The sequence below is a fragment of the Malaya genurostris genome, chromosome 2 (genome assembly GCF_030247185.1).
Source record: "Malaya genurostris strain Urasoe2022 chromosome 2, Malgen_1.1, whole genome shotgun sequence".
In the NCBI taxonomy this organism is placed as follows: domain Eukaryota; kingdom Metazoa; phylum Arthropoda; class Insecta; order Diptera; family Culicidae; genus Malaya; species Malaya genurostris.
This window is the reverse complement of record NC_080571.1, coordinates 339,683,303-339,700,776: the sequence shown is the minus strand read 5'-3', so window position 1 is coordinate 339,700,776 and position 17,474 is coordinate 339,683,303. Positions and strand designations below refer to the sequence as shown.

Here is a 17,474-nt window from a genome sequence, read left to right as displayed (position 1 = left end):
TCTACATATAATCAGATTTCCATGACTTATCTATGTTTAATCCATTTTATCTGAAGCAAGCAAATGAATTGCTTAATGATCGCTCCGAAATTAATCTTCATCGAATGATCCCGAATTTAAGTCTACACAAGAATTAAAAACTTACTAAATCAGTGTAATGCTGTCTGTGGGCAGAAGTGAGATACTCGTTTATTGTCCCAATTGGTCGAAATAAGTAAGATATTTTTTTGGAATCAAAATAACATATGATTTGGGATTGCTTATTGTCAGATTCCTAATTCACGTCTCCAGTGAGCCTTTGCTGTAAAAGACTTCACTCTAAAGCGCTCGCTCTTCTGAGCCTGATTACATACTCGAGTAGTGTGAGATCAAATGAATAACTCAATTTGATATTATGATGTTTACATGCTACAGCTTCTGGATACGCGAAAGACAAAGACCACATTTTCATACCTATCAAATAGCCGCACTGCCATACACGACGGTTCGTGAATCAACACTGCTTGTCATATGATCGAAAATTCTCCATCTACTTACAGCTTAACGTCACAGTCCATAACATTCGCAGAGAGTTCGGAATCCAAATCACCTAGGTTCGAAACCCAAGTCTTCTCTCTGTGGAGGTGTGTTGGTGCTTTGGACGCTTTTTTATTGTTGCAAGTAATATCGCCTAAAGGTATACTATCCCCAGGTCTTTTACCCAATCTATTTTTAGCTTATGCTCGCGACTTGTTTGTTTTCAGTAATGTATTTTAAAAGCAAATCAATAACTGGTTATGCAATCCAGTTTTGTTTTCGTTGTTTGATAATAATATCAAATTGAGAAGTAATTTTGCTATCAACAAGAAACAATCTATATCTTATTTAGATTTCAGTTTGCTTTCGTTGTTAGCAAAAATAGTTTTCTGTTTGATCTCATCGGAATATCTGTTTGCTTTCGATTTTGATTTTTTGCCACATAAAACGACCAAAACAACGGCAAATTAAGTAATCGAAAAATGCGAACATCACAACATCAAAATGAGTTTTCTATTTGATCTCACACTCTGCTCGGGCAAGGCTTCCTTTTCTGCCATGCAGAAAACTAAAAATACTTCATTCATCAACGTGGAATCGAAACTTTTTCGCCGTAGAAAAATATTTGCATGTGTCGGGGTTCTTCTTATGCAAGCGAATCATAAAAAACGATTATTTTTCGTACTACCACAACTGACAAGTGCAAAAATAATATTGGCTAACACTTGACGGTTATTCCGTCAAACCGGAAAGACATGTTTTGTATATTACCGAACAAAAATTCCATTGATATCTTGGCTTACGTGACCGATTGAGTACCTACCTGGCCAAGGACATTTTTCGGACATAAGCAAAAAAAAAACGAACAAAAACAATGACGAATGACGAAATCAGTTTGTAAAATTACTTGTTTCATCTTTTTATATATTTTTTCGGTCAGAACGTTTGTTTGGGCGAGAACAACAATCGTTTGTTTCCCCTCCCCCCTGGTTTCACCGGTTCTGGTTTCGTTTTTACCCAAAGCTCTTTACCGCTACATGCTTACAAAAGTAAAATTCGTTAACACTCATAAGATAATTACGCACAAACAAATATGAATCACAGACAGCAGCATCGTCGCAGCATGCACTAAGTAGAACCTGCGCCCCGGAATCTGAGAGATTGCTGAGTACTGCGACCGCTACGAAGTCATCCTTGTCAGCACTCGAGACGAAAAAACCGTGCGCCAAAGTCTCTCAGACTGAATAGTAGAAATTAGGTATGTAATTAGGAGGCTTGAGAGTGCTCTTTTTTGTTTTTGGTTTGGTCTTAGATGCCGTACCCCCATCGGACAGGGGGGTCATCATCGGTCCTCGGTTTCTTCACTCCGGGAAGATGTCGTTCATGGTTGCCGTCTGCAAGATTTCGTTTGCCGTATTTTTGAAGGTCTCCGAAAGACTTCGCTCCAAACCGGGCGTCAGCTCGTCCAGGAAGAGCCGCGAGTTATCGTTGATAAACTGGTTGCCCACTTGACTCAGCACCGGATCTCCGTTGAACAGGTCCTTCAGGTCGAACTGACCCTTCTCGATCTGGATCTTGACAAGCAACCGTTTCACTCGCATGTACGTCTCACCGTCCTTCTCGTACTTCTCGTTGTACAGCTTGACACGTGCACGAGAGTTTTCTGTTTGGGGAGGGAGAGGGGCGATTAAAAAATAGCAAAGGTCATAATCGAGTTTAATTACACTGGAACTGACCGATTAACTAACTAACTAACTAACTACGGTCAAACAGGAAATCAGAATGCCCTTACCGATTGTACCCTTCAGGTCGCCACTGCCGGCGATGTTGAGCAGCAGCAGCCGCATCTTGAGGTCATACTTTCCACGGAAGGAGAGCTTCGGCAGGTAGACGTTGAAGTCGAATGTCAGCTTCTCGATGTTGACTCTGAAATAGCAAAGGATATCCGGTTGTTTAAACATGGGCTTTCGTTCTTCGATCGCCGTACAGCCGGCCGCCGGTCAGTGACATATCCGATGATAAGACCGAGCTCGTGCGAACCGCGTATGGTGATTAGTGCGCTGAATCTGATTATGGTGGTAAAACAGGAATTTCGCTTTGTAATAATTGTCGGAACGAAACACAAGCTTGCTCAGTAATTTTTAATCAAGGTGCCTAGGCTATCGAAGGCATTGGGAGTAACAGTGTTGGGAACTTATTCATCACGTAATTATTCTAATAGCAGGTTCGCACTATATTAATTATTACTAAGATACCAGGTTCGGAAAATATGGCGATAACAGTTTTTGTTTCGAATCAGCTATATTTTTTTAAGTAAGGTAAAGTTTGGTTAATTAAACAAATTAATAATTCGCATAGTCGAAAATCTGATGTTTTCGGGTATCATTAATTCTCAGAAGCGTGACCGCGTTCGGGAAAGAAGTGTTAAAGACTGTCCCAGGAAGTATGGACGCACTTTGATTTCGCTGTAAATAATTCACAAGTGTTAGATATTCAAATTTTATTCGATATATTGATAATATTAAACTACAACAACAAAATATTATTCTCAACATTTGCTACTTAGCCATTGTAGACTAGCTCCTCATTACATTCCGTACAGACTTCTTGGCGACAAGTTTTGACACTTTTTTCCAATCTTTTTCGAACTGTTGAATTGGTTTCGGCTGCCGAGACATGTTTCCTAAGATGTGCCTTCGTTTATGCCCAAAATTCCTCAATTGGTCAAAGTTGTGGGCAATTTGGTGGATTCATGTCTTTTGGGACGAAAGTGACATTTTTGGTAGTATACCATTCTATCGTTGATTTCGAGTAGTGGCAAGAAGCAAGATCTAGCCAGAAGACAACAGGATCCTTGTGGCTTCGAATCATGGGTAGAAGGCATTTTGTAAACATTTCTTGATGTATATTTCGCTGTTCATTGAAGCAGTGGTGATGAAGGGTTTCGAAATCTTACCGCAGCTATAAATTGCTTGCCAGAGCATAGCTTTCTTATCAAATTTTTCGATTTCAATCGATGTCTCGGACTGATTGTGGTCCCGGCAAGGATTTGTAATCAAGTTCCACGTAGATTTCGTCGTCCATGATTATACAGTTCAAATTTCCAGCAAGAATCGTATTGTACAGCTTTCAAACCCTCGGCCTGATCGATACTTCTTGTTTCGGACTACGTTTTGGTTGTTTCTGCTTCTTATAGGTTCGAAGATTCAAACGTTCTTTAGCACGAAGAGCATTTGACTTCGAAGTGCCCACTTTTTTGCCACATCCCGAACTGAAACCTCCTTCTTTTGCTCGAACGCCTTCAGTATACGTTTATTCAACTGAGGGTTAGCAGGACCTTTTTTTCGACCCGTTTTCGGTTTATGCTCAAAGGTGTTGTCCTCACCGAACTTCCTGATTGCATTTCGCACGGCTTTTTCACTTACTCCTTCCATTTTTGCTATCTTTCTCAGTGACAGTCCGCGTTCTGTGCAACATTTGTACACAATTTGTCGACGTTGTTCTGCTGAAAGTCCACGCATTTCGAAACAAACTAATGAAAACGAATAAACAACTGCACAAGTGGTTAGAGAAGAGTGTAAACAACAGGACGCAGCCATAAAAACTGACAGATTCTGAACCATTGCGAATTGGCAGCGGTTTTTGGTTGCGTCCATACTTTTAGGGACAGTCTTTAGCTAACTTTCCGTAAATTAATATTGAAAAATAAGGCGGTAACAAAGCATACCCGAAAACCTTTTTTGAGAATTGCGCGGTGAACACGATAACGCGGTGTAGAATTATCTGGAATCAAAAATGTTCTTAAATTTACTTAACGTACGAGTTATTTCGTTTTCAAGTTTTCACTTTGATTTTTTACCAGTTATAACAGGAATATTTAAGCGAAAATCGCGATCTGACGCTAAATTTTTCACCAATGTAAAGACGAAAAACTACTAATATTAAAATGGAAAAAATTCAAATACGTTGATGGGGGGGATGGAATTCATGCCAAGACAGTATGTTCCAAGTTTGTAAAGAATCGGTTCAGTAGATTTTGCAGGATCGTGTTCACGGACATCGAAGTGGTGCTGTAATGCTTTTCTCATATAACATATATTTTCATTTATATTACTAAGGGATTCTTCAAAAGACTTTCCTTAGAATGTTAAATAAGAATAAGTTTGCTGAGGCATACATTAGCATAATCGTTTTGAATCTTTAACAGTTTTGACGTTTCACATTTTCACGCAGAGACAAAAATTGCTATAACAACCAGATTTGGGTTTCACACAACGCATTTTTTTATTGAAATAGTGACAAAAAAATAAATCTGGTTTGATATAGCAAATATTGCTGCTTGGAACTACAAAACATAATTAATTTTTTTCCTTCAACTTCTTGACAAACAATTTTACAATGAAGGCACATTAAAATTTAAAAAAAACTAGTTCCGAATGAACAAATATTAGATAAAGTCAATGATTGTAGTGTTTTAAATTAACAAATTTTTCAGTTGAAGTTAATAAACTTAAATGCAGTTATTTAAACTAACGCCGTAAAATCATACATTGTTTGAAATCATACATTTTTGTATGTTTTTTAGCATAAAATTATATCTTTCATACCAATTCACCAGGTAATTTTTGATACTGCTTTCATTATATTCGCTTTAAAACTCTTAAGGAGTGAATCGAAAATAAGCTATCCACATACATTTGTGTTGAACGCATGTATTTGTGATGGGTTTTTATGCTCAGATCACAGCATGCTGTGCGTTTGGCTGTCAGCTTTCGTTCGTTTACTTGTTTGTGCGGTTGAAATTCTGCGTTTTCAAAATGTCGCGTATTGGAAGGGAAGTGAAAATTAAGGTTCTGGACACATGGGTAAGTGAGAATGATGCGAAAATTTGCGAAGCGGTTTGGAATTCATCATGCCAGTGTTAAAACCATCATTAATAAGTTAGGGGAACACTATTCTTTGGTTGAGCTACCAGGAAAAAACAGAAAACCCGATTCTTCCAACCCGAAACTCGACCAGAAAGTGGTATCTCTAATCATGAAGAACAAATCAATTTCAATACGCGATTTGGCCAAAAAAAGCAGGGACAAATGTCGGAATCAAGAGGCGAAATCACCTGAAGACCTACAAGAAGCTGAAAATCTTGAAACAAAGTGTAGAACAGAAGAAGCGAGCAGCAACAAGGACCCGGAAATTGCATTCGTGTCTTTTGCAGTGTCCAAATGCATGCGTTTGGATGGACGATGAGACTTATGTAAAGAAGAACTCAAAAACCCTTCCAGGTCCACAAGTCTTTACTGTCGTCGTTGGGGAGGATGTGATCGATGCGGATAGGTCGATTCAAGTGAAGAAATTCGGTCGAAAGGTTCTGGTATGACAAGCAATATGTTCCTGTGTTTTGCAGTCAACCATTTTGTACACTACCGGAACTATGAATGTGTGTCCAGAAGAGATTGCTGCCTTTATATAAGAAGCATAGTACACCTCCACTGTTTTGGCTGGATTTAGCGTCGGCTCACTGTGCCAAACTCACTCTCAATTGGCTTCGGAAAAGGGTATTCGTTGAGAAAAATATCAATCCACCAAATTGCCCTCAGCTTCGAGCCATCAAACGTTACTGAGTAATCGTGAAGAAGGTCTTCAAGAAGACTGGAAAGGCAGCTGAGAACATGCATTAGTTCAAAAAAAATTGGGCTCAAGCGTCAAAAACGGCGATGCAACATTTGTCCGGAACTTGATGAAGAGCGTTCGATCAAAAATTCGAAAATTCGTGAATGAATTTCATCCAGTTTTCATTATGCTCAATATTAACCTCGTACAATAAAGGATCAATTTTTAGTTTGAACAAAATATCGTTTTTTATCATAATTTGAAGGAAAAATTTCGATCAGTACTGTCAAGATAGAGATCCTTCTTCAAATATTTTTTTTGTAAAGAAAATGTGTTTCGAAATGTAATGCAATTTTCAAAAATATTCCTAATTATCAACACATACGCTTGAATTGTTGAAAACCCACACGGAAATGAAAAAGACAGATAAAATTTTACTTAAAAAATCGTGCACAAACTTTATCCGCAGGATTAAACACATCTCACCCTGTTGTACCGGAACCGGAAGTGAGATCCAAACAATGGTCAAAAGCAATCTATTTTAATAGACGTTGAACCTTTTATTTGAGTCTAAGTTTGTGAAAATCGACTCAGCTGTTTCTGAGAAAATGAAGAGAGTTCCGTTTTGGAGTTTTCGATCACTATTTCCGGGACTTCCGGAAGCTGGGAACCGATATAGTTGAAATCGGTTCGTTTGGCCAGCAACTAGCATAACCTATAAAATGACAATATTTCTTACAATTGACCTTGTAAACAAAATATGTTCTCAGACTTAGATTCCACTCAAGAATAGCTATCCAACAAGCCATAGATTGTTATAATCTGTCCATTTATAGCGGAGATATCGATATTTTTGTGTAAGCGAACTTTTTTCCTATATCAGTGCGTTGGTGTGCGTTTTGTGCGCAGCATGATAAAGCGATGCTTGGGAGAAAAGTGAAACACGATTTGTAATATTGTTGTATGCAATTGTTCGATGCTTAGCTAAAAGGCTGTGTACAACATTCTTTTTCATGACATATGTATTAGAACGATGGCAGTATTTTAGAATTTAAAACATATTCTTATTGATTTAAACTGCTAGAAGCAATAATTGCCGGAAGAACATAACTTCTTAAGCTCATATACCACTCGAATCAGTACGTCGAGATCAGTAAATGTAAGTGAAAATAATTTCACTCAATTTTCTCGGAGATGTACAAGTACAAGTACAAGAGAATCTGTGTAAATAATAGAAACAATGTCTCTCGTAGAACCGGCTGATCCGATTTCAATGAAAGGTCTAAATCACCCATAAAAACTTCTTGTTTTTCCAAACAGAACTGACTTTTATTTCCGGAGATATAGGAAGATATTTCAGATTCAGTTTTACCGGTATTCGGTTTTAGAACCCGGAAAGAACCCAATAATTTTATTAGGAACGCACTACGATTTCTCAGAGATGGCTACACTGATTTTCAAAAACTTCCTAATAAATGAGATGGTTTACAATCTCTTAGGTGAATTTAACTGACTTCGACTACACCGACTTTAGATTTTCGATTCCAGAAGTATCGGGAATAGAAGAGCTTAATCACTGTCTCAAAGAAGACCAAAACGAACTTTATAAACAAAAAATCATGGTCGCATACAAAACTGTGAATTTTATTCGTTTGCGACTGGAATTACTGAGTGATACCGTAAATAACGATCAAAAACTCTAAGTGGAACTCACTTCGACATCTCATAGAATGCTTTATCGATTGTCACACGTTTGGATTCAATTAATAATTTGATGGTTTCAGCATTTTTTCTTATCGATCCGACTTACAGTTCCGAAATTACACGGTGATTAAAAACGACGGTCATTGAAATAGTTTCATTGAAAAATTTAAAAAATAAACGAAGAATATTCATGCAAAAAACACATGCGGATTGATAAAAAAGGTACCGGTTGATAAAAATTCGTCTCGCTCAAAACATTTTCTTGATATTTTCAAATAATCCATTCCTAAGTTTACGGGTTAAAAAAAACTGTCTTTCTTATTCAAATTGATTTCACAAATTTTCAATGGCTGGCCACGTGACGTGGTCGCTATTGCATGTGTAGACGCAAAAGTACCTTTAAAACTGGAAGTCAATCGTTGGAGATCATCAGAAGGAAAAGTTACATGTGGGTATTATAAATTGTTTCTAATAATAACTACTGTCACTCCGGCTATTAAGTCACCAGCCAACGAAGTTTGTATTAGATTATGAGGCACGTGGTTCGAAATGATGAATCACATGTATCAAGCATGCATGTGAAATCTCCACACAAAATTATTCGTTGCGCGCCGAACGGTTTTTGCAACGATCTAGTATTCCTGTCTTCGACGGTCAAACACTAATGTCGTTTTCGTTTGAGAAAACTGAAACTGACCCAGGGCAGGGACAATAAACATTTTTGAAGTTAACTCGAGATTGAAATATAATATAGATAGCAATTATACAAAAAATAATTTCAATGCCAAAATGCGAACTTAACCGACCGTGCACAGCCAGATCAAATACCAAGTTCTTTTCTGGCGGGAAGTCTTCTAAGTTGTGTATCATAACATCCACAGTAGTTCCGTTGGCAGAGCGATTTCCCCGGATTGGAGAAGGTTGCGGACGGATTTATAACTATCTCTGAAAGCTTTCGACGCCAGGTTTTGGTTTTAATTATTTTCATTTTATCAGTCATTATTTCAGACCGTTTTTTCGTTGGATAATGGAGAAAAGTTCTGCATTAGGCGTGTTTGCCTGTGGCGTATGTGGACAACATTATGATTATGATTTTTTTAAGAGCTCGCTCAAAGTAACTTTTCGAATCATTTCTTGTTCTGGTTTTACTTTTTGCGTGAGAGACAAAAACGAAAACATTAAGTCATTACAAATAAAATTTTCCGTCATTTGACAAATTAGGTCTTTATGAATTACATCGTATGAGGGATTGAGTCACCTGTAAAATTCAAATTTTTTTGGAGTGTGTTTCCATGCATACACTGCGTGTCAAAGTGTAGAAATATTCTCTCTGGTAGTGCGAATGTACTTGTCAAAACAAAACAAGTTTGCTTTGCACATGTACCGGCAAAAAATTTGCGTATAAGCGCAGATTCGACATTAGCCATATTTTTAAACTGAAGGAATTTTCTACTTATTTTACTTATTGATTTAATATTATTGTCCGGGATAATGCACCGAAACTTTGAACCGACACTGTAACTGTATTTCTTTATTGCATCACAACGAATACGATATGTATCGATATGAAATCATTACTTAGCTTTGTCTTGTAGTGTGTCACTTTTTCATTATCACATTTTGTTACAGTGACCAGTTCGCGCCTAAAAACAGTCAATACGTAACACTTTGTAAGAGTTAGATTACCGAAAAGTTACGTTGGAACTTATTGTAACTTACTATGATGAGATGTCGTAACATTATTTTGATTTCATTGTCACCCTCATAATACAACTTGTTTGGCCGTGTTTGTCATGCGACCATTATGCAGCATCTGTTTTTTTACTATGGGGTGCCTTTTCAAAATTTAGTGATAAGTTTTTGATCGTGAATATCTCTTGTTGTATCTAACGAATCAAGATAATTTTTGCTGCATGCCATCGGGAATATGATCACAATTGTATGATAAAATTTGTGACATAATCTCAAATAGTTCAAAATTAAACTTTTCTGAAATGTTTGGTATAAACGAGTATCAAAGAGGATAATTCAAAAGGCGCGTTTGCCTTTCTCGTATATTGAAAGCTCATAGCTCAGTGATTTGTGAAAGGATTTATATTATCTAAGTACCAATAGAATCGAAATTTTTCATCTTAAACGTGTATAGCAACAGCAGTGAAGTATTTCAATAGTACACTATTGAAAAACCTGTCTCATTTGACCCATGTCCACACCAGCCAATCAGAACGCGTTCTCAGGGAGAGAACAAAATATCGGCTGCTGTACAACAAATCGTTGGAGGAAAATGTTCCGAAAAGTGGTGAATATCGTAGTGAGTTCCTCAATTTGGTCCTTCTGAATGCAAGAAACGAATCCTTCTTTCAATAAATTATGCAAATCCGAAATGAAATAATCAACATTGAAATTCTATATGCTGCTATTTTTATAGCCGTTAGGACCGCCCATTAGTGAAAAATCTACAAACGAAATCACGTAAAAAGAAACCTCTTAACAAAAATTGGATCAGTTTGGATTCTATCGCCACTGCGAGCAGATGTATTTTGTGTCGTTTGCAAAGCTAGTTTCATCTCCGACAAGAGCGATTACGACACAGCTGCCAGTCATTTTCATTGGTGAAAAAACAACGGTGAAGAGCATCACACAAAATCAGCCGTTCTAATGGCTCTAAAAGTTTTCTAAAGAACTATTAAGAATTGTTTTTCTCAAGTCTAAGGTAAATATCCTCAGTTTAGTGCAAATCTAAATCAGTATGGTTAGATTTCTGCACTTTTCGCTGTGTGAAATTCACAGTAATCGAGATCAAGTGAAGATTTTTTTGTTTTTACGAAAACTGGAAAAAGGGAAGACTAGAACGGGAAATGCTTGCATAATTCATACAATTGATCAACTAATTGATATTCGGATGTGTTAAGGAACATGTCAGTTGTTTTCGTATTCACGACATCCAGTTATGTCTCTGACATTACCCACCCGCCTTTTATCTTTTTATGAACAAATTACAGGTGCTACTTGGGTATAGATGGTTATAGATTTAGTTTTAATTGTTAATGTTAAGCCCAAATGTATCTGTTGGATCATTGCAATCTATTGATACAAATGATGAGGAGTTTTTATGCCTGCTGGAGAGAGAGAGAGAGATTGACAAATTTCATCTCCATCGGGGTTTTCCCTGCTTCAATGAAGAAATAAAAGTTTGAATAAATTCGCCTAAGCTGTTTCTCCGTAAAAAAATACAAAAAAAGAGTTTTTGATTCAAATTATCCTATACTCCCCCTTAAAACATCTGACAACAAAAAAATTTGTTCACGAAGTTTCGGGTTTTTTAAGCATACTTTTTTTTCATGCGGTTCGTATCCCCCGCATAAAAAAAACTTGTGTGTAGGACCGAATGTTTGTCAACATTTTTCTAAGCTTTCGCTTTTGGATTTGTAATACTCCCGGGAAAAAAAGCACCTTCCTAAAACTTACTTCAAATTATCGATCTGGAACTGACTGGGGCCGTTCACCAGCAAATTGCTGAAGGTCGCCTTGAACTCCTGACCCTGGTCCATGTTGATGTTGGCCAGCGCCAACGGTTCCAGCGGCGGGATCGTAAAATCGTCGGAAAACTTTCCGGTCGCCAGTTGTGGCTTGAGCGAGAGAACCGATTTCGTGATGCAATTCGGCAGGTCCGGATCGTTGCGCGAGCACACTTTGATGGCCGAAGCTGGAACAGATAAAGAGCAAGAGAGAGAAAAAAAACGTTAGGTTAGTTGAGAAAAGGCAAACAACGCCGATCGTAGTGAGCGATGATTTTTTTGTATACTATAACAGTAGATTACGGTTGTCATTAGTTGTCATTGTAATCACACTGGAATTAATGTGATAGCAGGCAGTCAAATTTTTACTGCTATTTTTTGCAGAACAAATACGTTTTCACGAATGTTCTAACGCAACCACGTCACTCCAAATGATTGAAGCGAAATTACTGTCACTATGAATGTCTAGAAACGGCAGACGGGAGGAAACATAGTTCATCTAATTTGCTTGCGGGACTCAGTCATTAGTGTTGTATGACAATGTATTTGTACCTACCGCTACTGTTATCAAACCATCAAATGATGCCCAGCAATTAGGGATGTTTGTTACTCAACAATCGAGTATAATTTCCATACTAATCGATTAAAATTTATCAGTTTCAAACGAAATATCACTCAATCAGCTGGATTATTAAACGATTACTCGGCGGTTAATCGATCGACATTCCGACATCCCTACCAGAAAACTTGAAAAACATCTACCGATGCTAAAACATTACCCTAATCACATGGTTCAACCTTGATCGTGTAAGTGGCATTGAATTGGTTACAGCTCATTGAGGGAATCACTTCTGTTTTTACTCGGTCGTACAGGCAGAGATTGAAGCTTTTTTTTATATTCCGATATATTGATTGCTGGAAAAAGAACAAGCCAATAACAATTACGAACAATTGGCTGACAATGATACTCCAAACCAGTAGGTGGTATAAGAAACCGATTGACTTATATCACCGCAGCACAGGTCTTGCATTTTAATCAAGCAATTTTAGATGTGGTGTCGGTTTTTCGGAATGAATAACACGTGAATGTCGTCAATGCTGATTGAAGTATACCAAGGAAGCTAATATTGCATCGCTGACTAGAACTGATGTCATACAGGACGCTTAATTGAACTGGAATCGATGGAATCGGATATGGTCATCCTAAGTGTAGATTATTTCTGTAGTCCCAGTATGAACGCTTGACGAAAGTCTGATCTACTGAAATCAGTGACAGTGACATCAGTGACTCATTATCGTATTTGAGGTATTTGGCAGAATTTTATGTCTGGTATGAATCAGAAGGAATGACGCAAATTGCAATTTTAAAGTGTTTCCGTAAAACGGTTTATGATTTATTTCACCACCGTCGTTCAAATGACTGTAACTTCCTTGCTTGTCTGGTATTTAAACATACAATTTCTTCAAATGCTGGTAGAAGTTTACAGCAAACAGAAAAATAGGTCCGTAGTCAATATTTTTTGGGGCTGTATAAGTGATTTGTTTTATTTTTCTTGGCTAAGTATTAGATATGGTTGAGTAAGCATTTTTTCAAACCCAAACCCGACCTGTACCCGATTAAAAATAGAAAAAAAAAAACTTCTAACCGTAGCCGAACAAACCCGGCAAAAAGTCCCGAGACTCGAAACCTGACCAAATTTTTTAACCCGAACCCGACCCGTACCCGTTGAAAATTAAAAAAATCGGCAGCCTTACCCGACCCGAACCCGACAAACATATCTTTTTCTGTACCTGAACCCGACCAATACCATCTCTACTAAGTCAATATTCAACTAATTTTTTTTTTCGATTCATTGCGAATGCAACGCACGTACATTATTTCGGATATCAGAGCGAAAATAAAATCTCCTTACTAAACGTTGTTCGAAGCGGTACCTTGTTTGAGTAAAAAATATATCCCCTCACGATATTGGAGGAAGATCACGCATTCACACTTAGCGCTTTATGTATTTATTTCCAGTTGCAAAAGTAAGGGGTGGACATAAAGTTATAGATAAAATGATCGCCTATTTGGATTTGATTTTGGGTGAGAATATTGAAAGACAGAAAAGTGAACTGACTGACCTGTTTGAAATATTGAACTTTGCAATACATTTTTGACGTGAATACGTCTTACTTCACTATGGACCGCCTTTTAAAAATTTACCCTTTAGAAGAGTGATCAGATTTTGATCGTGAATATCTCCTGTTGTATCTAACGTATCAACATAATTTTTGCTACATTCCTTTGGAAATATGATCAGCAATTTTATGATACAATTTTCAGTTGTACGACTTAATCTCAAATAACTCAAAACTAAACTTTTCTGAAATGTTTGTTATCAACGAGGATCAAAGAGGAAAACTTTGCCTTTCTCGTATTTTGAAAGCTCATAGATCTGTAGAAGGATTTATATAATCTAACTATGAATAGAATCGAAAATTTTTAACTTGAACGTATTTTGCAACTATATTGAAGTGTTTCAATAGTATACTATTGAAAAATTTGTCCGATTTGACCCATAACAACATCAGCCAAACAGAAGACGTTCTGAGGAAGAGAACAAAATTGTTGCTGTTGCTGTACAACTGGATTGATATAAAAGATGAACATTCCACTTTTTCTCATCATTTTCTGAACAACGGTTTTCGAAGTAAGACATACGGAAGACCTAACAATTTTCTAATGAAGCGAGTGCCGAACAGCAGGATTGTGCCGAAGAATAGTCGCAGCCGGGCTGCGACACAAAAAGCTTGCCAATGGAAGTCGTCAGTCGTTGTTTAGTTTTGAGTTAGAATTCATTTTCTCTGGAATCCAATTCGAAATCACAATCAATTCCGAGTCAAATTTCGAACGAGTTTACTGAGTTTCTGAGATGGCTCTTGATATCAAATCTAAATGCAGATCCTGTTGGTCATCGTCATTAAGCATTAGTTGAATTTTCTTCATTTCTTACCAAAAGCATCGGTTCTGAATGTATTTCATGTTTCTATGCGGATCAAGAAATCAAGTAAATTATGGCCTGGACTGCCAATTTGTGGAAAAGCTACAAACGAAATTACGTAAAAAGAAAGCTTTCAATCAAAATTGGTTCAATTTGAAATCAATCGGCACTTTGAGCAGCTTAGTTGCGGGACGTTCGCAAAGCCAGCTTCGCTTCAAGCAAGAGCGATTGCGTCATCCTGCTGCTAGTCGTTTGCATTGCAGCAAAATACAATGAAACAGCCTTACAAATAAATGTATAATAGTTAAAATCTATCAAACCGTTCGTTTATTATAGCATTTTTGAATTCGAAATTTTTCATGGAACACCCTGTGAAACGAAAACTGAACAATTTTAAGCAACATTATGCAAAATCAGCCCTTCAAATGGCTCCAAATGTTATCTGAAAAACTATTTGAATTACTTATCTGTTAGAATATGCAAATCGGAAGTGAATATAATCAGTTTAGTGAAGGTTCACAGTTTGATAGATTCTAATTAGCCTGCGTTGTTGACTTGTTCAGTTCAGACCAGTATCTAGGTCCAGAATCCAATTATAGAAATCAGTTCTGAAATTCAGTTTTAGAATCCAAGACCAGGTTTTTTCATTTTTAGAATCCAGATCTAAAATTCAGTTCCTTATCCAGAGTCCAAGGTCAGAATCGAGTAACAGAACTCTGGAGCTGAAACCGGGTCCGGCTGCTCGGCCATCCATGGAATTTGACCATCAATGTTAACTTCCCTCTCTGAGCAGCCTAGATAGCCGTGTAGTGTCGGTAGCGGTTTCCCAACTGGCTAAGAATAACGCTACGATCCACCTGTACCGGTGGTATAAGTCCACCAAACAGGTAAGCCGTGTGGTATCCGGCGGAATTATTTTTTACCAAGAATTGATCCACTGGTTTCCTGTTCCATGTCGTAAAAGGCCACAAAAATAGGAACTCCTAAGTCAAGGTGTATTTCCGTGCCGATGGCTGAATGGCTGCAGGAGGTTAAACATTGCAGTCGTGAACGGAATATCTTGGATTTTTCCTCAAGGTGGTGTACTATCTCCACTTTTACGGAACCTAGTCGCTGATGGTTTGTTAAGGAAACTTAATAACCTTGGATTTCCGACTTATGGTTTTGCCGACGATTATCATATATTGATGACCGGTATAAGCATTAACACTCTCTTTGATTTAATGCAGCAAGCCCTGCGATCTGTTGAACAATGGTGTTGTCAGGTTTGGATTATCTGTAAATCCGGGCAAAACATCAATGGTGCTTTTCACTCATCGTAGGATAATTACAGGAGCTCGTCCGCTGCAGTTCTTTGGTTCAGGGGTCACTGTGGTCGATCAAGTTAAATACGTCGGGGTTATTCTTGACTCAAAACTGAATTGGTCTGCTCACATTGATTTCAGGATTAAAAGAGCTTGCATGGCTTTCGGCCAATGTAGACGAGCTTTTGGAAAATCATGGGGACTCAAACCCAGATATATTCATTGGATCTACACAACTATTGTTAGACCAATTTTAGCATATGGATGTCTTGTATGGTGGCAGAAAGGAGAAGTCGCGACAGTTCAGTCAAAGCTAAATCATCTCCAAAGGATGGTCCTAATGGCGATGACAGGAGCATTCACGACAACTCCTAATGCTGCTCTAGAGGCGCTACTGTGCATTAAACCACTACATGTGTTCCTAAAACAAGAAGCATTATCTTGTGCATACCGTCTTAGGGTTACAGGGCTTTGGAACAGTAACCCATTAGATTATGCTACCAGCCACACTCGCTTGTGGTCTCAAATGGTTACGTGGGATGAGTATTTACTCGCTCCTAGTGACCTAACTCTCACATGCAGTTTTCCTTTTAAAACATTCAATGTGAGCTATCCTCTTCGTGAGGAATGGTTGTCTGGTTGTCTGGAACGACAACTTGATGAACACATAGTTTGTTTTACGGACGGTTCTCTGTTGAATAGTCGTGCTGGTGCTGGTGTCTACTATCGTGAAATGAGGCTGGAGCAGTCTCATTCACTTGGTAGATACTGTACTGTGTTCCAAGCAGAAATCTACGCAATTCTGTGTGGAGTACAATCGGCACTTCAGCAGAGGATCTGTGGTAAACGTATTTATTTTTGTTCCGACAGTCAGGCAGCCTTAAAAGCACTCAGTTCGAATGACTCACGGTCGAATCTAGTGATCGCATGTCGAACTCAAATTGAAGACCTCAGCATTTCAAATGCTGTTTACTTCTTATCGGTACCCGGCCATTCTGGTATTACTGGAAATGAATGGGCTGATGAGTTGGCTAGAGCTGGTGCAACGAATGATTTCGTTGGTCCTGAACCAGCTTTACCACTTTCAACTAGTTGGATAAAGCACAAGATACGTTCTTGGGCTGCATCCAAACATGCCAGCTACTGGCGCAGCTTGCAAACTTGCGCTCAGACAAAAGCATTTCTACCAGATTTGAATCTGAAAATGTCAAAGTGTCTACTGCATATCTCCAAGTATCATTGAAGTATTCTGGTCAGAGCTCTGACTGGACATTGCAAACTCAATTATCACATGGCTACTATTCAACGTGCTGAGTATTATTCGTGTGATTTGTGTAAATGCGATTATGGTACTTCATATCATCTGATATGTAACTGTCCCGCATTGACGCAGCTACGTATCCGGGTTTTTGGTCCTCCATACATGGTTGAGTCTGTGTATGCGGAGCTAAAATTGAAGGATATTCTCTCGTTTCTCACCCAATGTGGTAAGGAGCTATAGTCAGAAGGGTTCATCGTTCTTCCTGGAGTGAATGAATCCCTTCTGTATTCACCTTAAATAGGGTTTAGCAGATTGTTTGGCATCCTTTGGGGGGTACCGAATTCACTTCTGCTCTTACATACTGCGAGTCGTTCTGCATTCTTCCGGGAGTGCAGAATGGTGTCGCTTTTGTAAGATCTCTAAATCCTCTCGGGGGTTGGAGGTTTTATTAACAGCAGACTGTTCGGGACCTCGTAGAGGTTCAGAATTTACTTCTGCTTCCACTAAATGTGATCCTCAGCGGATTGTTCGGCATCCCTTAGGGGTGCAGAATTTACTTCTGCTTTTATGTGTTTTT

At 38.2% G+C, this 17,474-nt stretch overlaps 1 protein-coding gene across 1 annotated transcript in view; it reads right to left on the bottom strand.

The window, feature by feature from the left end:
• Positions 1 to 1,386: 1,386 nt before the first annotated feature.
• Positions 1,387 to 17,474, bottom strand: part of LOC131431761 (protein takeout-like) — a 28,052-nt gene continuing 11,964 nt past the window's right edge. The window contains exons 2-4 of the mRNA XM_058597636.1: positions 11,299 to 11,536; positions 2,309 to 2,442; positions 1,387 to 2,179 (exon numbers count right to left, since the gene is read on the bottom strand). Of these exons, the coding sequence (XP_058453619.1) occupies positions 1,878 to 2,179; positions 2,309 to 2,442; positions 11,299 to 11,536 (674 nt within the window). The 3' untranslated portion in view covers positions 1,387 to 1,877. The remainder of the gene's footprint in view (positions 2,180 to 2,308; positions 2,443 to 11,298; positions 11,537 to 17,474) is intronic.